The 3,509-nt window shown below is 62.4% G+C and overlaps 1 protein-coding gene across 1 annotated transcript in view; it reads right to left on the reverse strand.

Annotated features, from left to right (window-relative positions):
• Window positions 1-2,670: 2,670 nt before the first annotated feature.
• Window positions 2,671-3,509, reverse strand: part of TALDO1 (transaldolase 1) — a 7,441-nt gene continuing 6,602 nt past the window's right edge. Inside the window, exons 6-7 of the mRNA XM_008049258.2 lie at window positions 3,192-3,337; window positions 2,671-2,883 (exon numbers count right to left, since the gene is read on the reverse strand). Of these exons, the coding sequence (XP_008047449.2) occupies window positions 2,851-2,883; window positions 3,192-3,337 (179 nt within the window). The 3' untranslated portion in view covers window positions 2,671-2,850. The remainder of the gene's footprint in view (window positions 2,884-3,191; window positions 3,338-3,509) is intronic.

Below are 3,509 nucleotides of genomic sequence, written 5' to 3' on the forward strand. Positions count from 1 at the left end.
CCAGGCATGGTGGTGCGTGCCTGTAGTTCCAGCTACTTGGAAGGCTGAGGTGGAAGGATCGCCGGAGCCCAGCAGGTTGAGGCTGTGGTGGCCATGAGCGTGCTGCTGCACTCCAGCCTAGGCCACAGAGTGAGACTCCAGCTCAAGAAAAATAAAAAAAATTACCATCACGCCTTAATGTTTTGGTCCATTTGGGCCTATAAGCAAATACCATGAGCTGAGAGGCTTACGAACAAGTGAGATCTGTTTCTCCCAGCTCTGCTAGGTGAGCAGGCAGGCGGGTGGCTGAAGCCCCAGATAAGGCATCGGAAGGTTTGGCCTCCTTTACAAGGGTGACAGTCCCATCATGAGGGCTCTGCCCCAATGACCTGATTGGCTCCTAGTACCACCGCCTTGGGTGTGAGGACTTCAGCAAATCGTTTTTTTAGGCGGGACAACACAGACCATAGCAGGGCAGATTATAGAGCTCCGATACCTCCAGCTGAGCGTCTGGCCAGGTCTGCACTTGAGCCAGGGGTCCAGATGGGGACACGTAAGGCTTTGGGGATGTGAGTTGGGCTCTGACAAGGGCCTGAACGGCCCTGGCTCCTGGGTGAGCTGCTCTGTGGATCTCCACAGCCTTCCTGCTGTGCTCGGTTCTGGGCCGGGGCCAGGTGGCCCACCAGGCCAGGAAAGGAAGACAGAGAAGGGACGACCCTGGAACGGCAGAAGCTGAGGGGCCAGGACTTCCCCACATGCCCAGTGCAGGTTCTAGCCGGTCCCTTCCCCTGCCTGCAAGACAAAAGCATGCAGCCCCATGAAAATGGTGCTGGGTGTCCACAGCAGAGTTGCCGACCATCGTGAATAAGCTTCCCGTGCAGTGGAATATCACGATGTTGCTGGCATCCGCTAACAGGAGGTGACGCTGACACCCGTGCAGTGGAATGAAGTTTCGGTAGGAAAAGGAACGAAGTTCTTCATTTTCATTTTTAGACAAGTGTCTGGCACCCCGTGTCGCCTTGGCTGGAGTGCAGTGGCTGTTCACAGGTGTGATAGCGGCCGCTGTAGCCCTGAACTGGCCTCAAGGGATCCTCCCGCCTCAGTCCCCCAAGTGGCTGGGACTGCAGATAATGCCCCACTGCGCCCGGCACATCCTTTCGTGTGGGCAGACCTTGGCAACGTGGTGCTAAATGGAAAAAAACCGGTTGCCAGAGAGGCCTCACGTCAGGCGAGTCTATTTGTGTAAAATACCTAGAAAAATGCAAGTCAGAGCAAGCCGATGGGTCGTCTGTGGTGGGAATGGGGACAAAGGACAGTTTTCCTTTGAGGGCGATGAAGATGGTCCAAGTTGGCGGCGATGGCTGCACAGCTCTCCTAAGTACTGAGATCACTGAATCAAACATGGAAGCGGGTGAACTTGGTATTCGGCAGTCACACCCACAAAGTCAGTCTCACACAGAGCCCAGCCCCCATCCCCAGAGACCCCAGGCGGGGGGGGTCTCTCGAGTTGCTGGTGCTGTCGAGACTGGGAGCCCCAAGACCCCGATGTCCTCTCAGTACAGTCTGGTGACCAGCTCAGAGGGAGAGGTGTAGGCTCCAGTGGGAAGCCTTGGGTCACCCCTGCCCGTTGGACTGCTGAGGGGTGGGAGGGCCAGAGGTGGCACTGGCACGGACTCTGCCCTGCCCACCACACTCCACCCCCAGGGGATCCCTGCAGATTGACTAAGGGCCATTGCAGCCCGGTTGCCCTTCTGGCACGCCACTCTGACCCACTGCCCCCGGCACACTGGACGGGCCAAGCCCACCCAGTGGGGGTGCTCAGCAGGAGCGGCCAGAAGGCTGATCTGAGCTGGGGCAGCTCGCGGTGGGCTAGGGGAGAAGCTGGAGCCCCTCTTCCGAGGCTAGCCCTGCTCGTGGCCCTGCGGGAGAAGTGGGGAGGTCGCTCCAGAACTCTCCGCTGCTCTGACCCCAGCAAATAGGGGACCAAGGGGCCTCACTTCCCAGAGCCTGGCACCCCGAGCCAGTCAGGCCCCACTGGAAGGAAGCCACGGGGTCCGGGAGCCCAGGACTGCAGGGAACTCGGCGTGGAGGAGGAAGGGACTGCGCCGCACAGCCTGGCCCCTCACGTCCACAACTGGGAGGCTGGAGACACGGGCCTGGGGCCCTCAGCCCCGCGCCCCGTCGTTTGCAGGAGCAGAGGAGACCCCCCCAGCCAGCTGCTTTCCAAGCCCAAACAGTGCAGGGAGGCGTCGCTCAAGGGGCCACAAAGGGCAGTTTCAGAGCGGCCCGGTGCGCGGGTGCTGCCTCCACAAGGTGGCGCCACCTCCCTGCTCAGGAACCAGGCGTGCCTGAGGGCCCGTGGGTGCCCGCCGCCCTGGCCGTCCCAGGAGCAGGGAGCGCCAGGGAGCGCCAGGGTTGGGCTGGGGCCGCGCCCCTCTGGCGGCGGCTGCACCTGCCCCCCGGGGAAGTCTAGGGCGGCTTCCACATTCGCCTGTGACTCGCCGGGGAAGATCCCGGGGGCCCAGCAAGAACCCTGGCCTGGCATGGGTTGCAGCCCAGTGGTGGGCCGCCCCGAGGTGGCTCACCAGGGCACCCTGACCCACTCCCGACCCCACTCCCAGTCCAGGCCCCACTGCAGCGACCGCTGGGACAGCTGGGGCTCAGGGCACAAAGGGGACTGAGACAGCAAAATGAAACCACACAGGAAAAGCGACTGATTTAATGCATTCGGCAAAATCTTGCATAAAACCACACATCTATGATCTTGTCCCTGCTCCAATTGGTAAAAAAGCAAGACTCGTCACGAGCCATGTGCAATCGGGCCCAAATCCAAGGGCAGCGCGGGGGGAGGGTCCAGCCGCAGGTGTGGCACTACTGCCCGTTCTCTGCGTTGAACATCCGTTCCTGGAAGGGAACAGTGTGGGTTGCACGGCCCGCCCCTGCCGGGTCCGCACTGTGCATGGCAGGCAGGGCCACAGGGCAGCCAACACTGCGGACGGTGACTGCAGGCCGGGGAGGAGCCGGGCCCCACAGAGTCGCTGGAAATCCCTGGGCGCTGGTGCCCTCACCCAGGGTGGCCTCGGCAGGCCTCCTGGGCTGGGTGGCATATGAATGAGCCCCCGTGTCCCCACCGAAAGCTCCAGCACCACCCTGGTGTGGACACCACGCTCAGGCCCAGCCTCACGGGCGGAAGAACATGTAAACGCACTCACTGTCAGCATCCGCTCCAGCTTCACTGCGTCAGCCGCAAACTTGCGGATCCCGTCGGACAGCTTCTCCACGGCCATCTGGTCCTCGTTGTGCAGCCAGCGGAAAGCCTTCTCATCCAGGTGAATCTTCTCCAGGTCACTGGCCTGGGCTGGGGGACATGAGCCAGCCATCCACGCCCGCCCTGCGTCGCTGTCCGCCTCAGCCCTCGGGGCTCAGGGCCATCCCTCCGCCCTGGCTGCCCGCACCTCCCACTGGCCGCTTTCGGCCCTGACCAGACTCCCAGGGGAGGCGGGACTCGGCCCACAGCCCGCCAGCCCGCA

Source organism: Carlito syrichta, unplaced genomic scaffold, assembly GCF_000164805.1.
Source record: "Carlito syrichta isolate Samal-C Ts95f unplaced genomic scaffold, Tarsius_syrichta-2.0.1 Scaffold130957, whole genome shotgun sequence".
Taxonomy (NCBI): domain Eukaryota; kingdom Metazoa; phylum Chordata; class Mammalia; order Primates; family Tarsiidae; genus Carlito; species Carlito syrichta.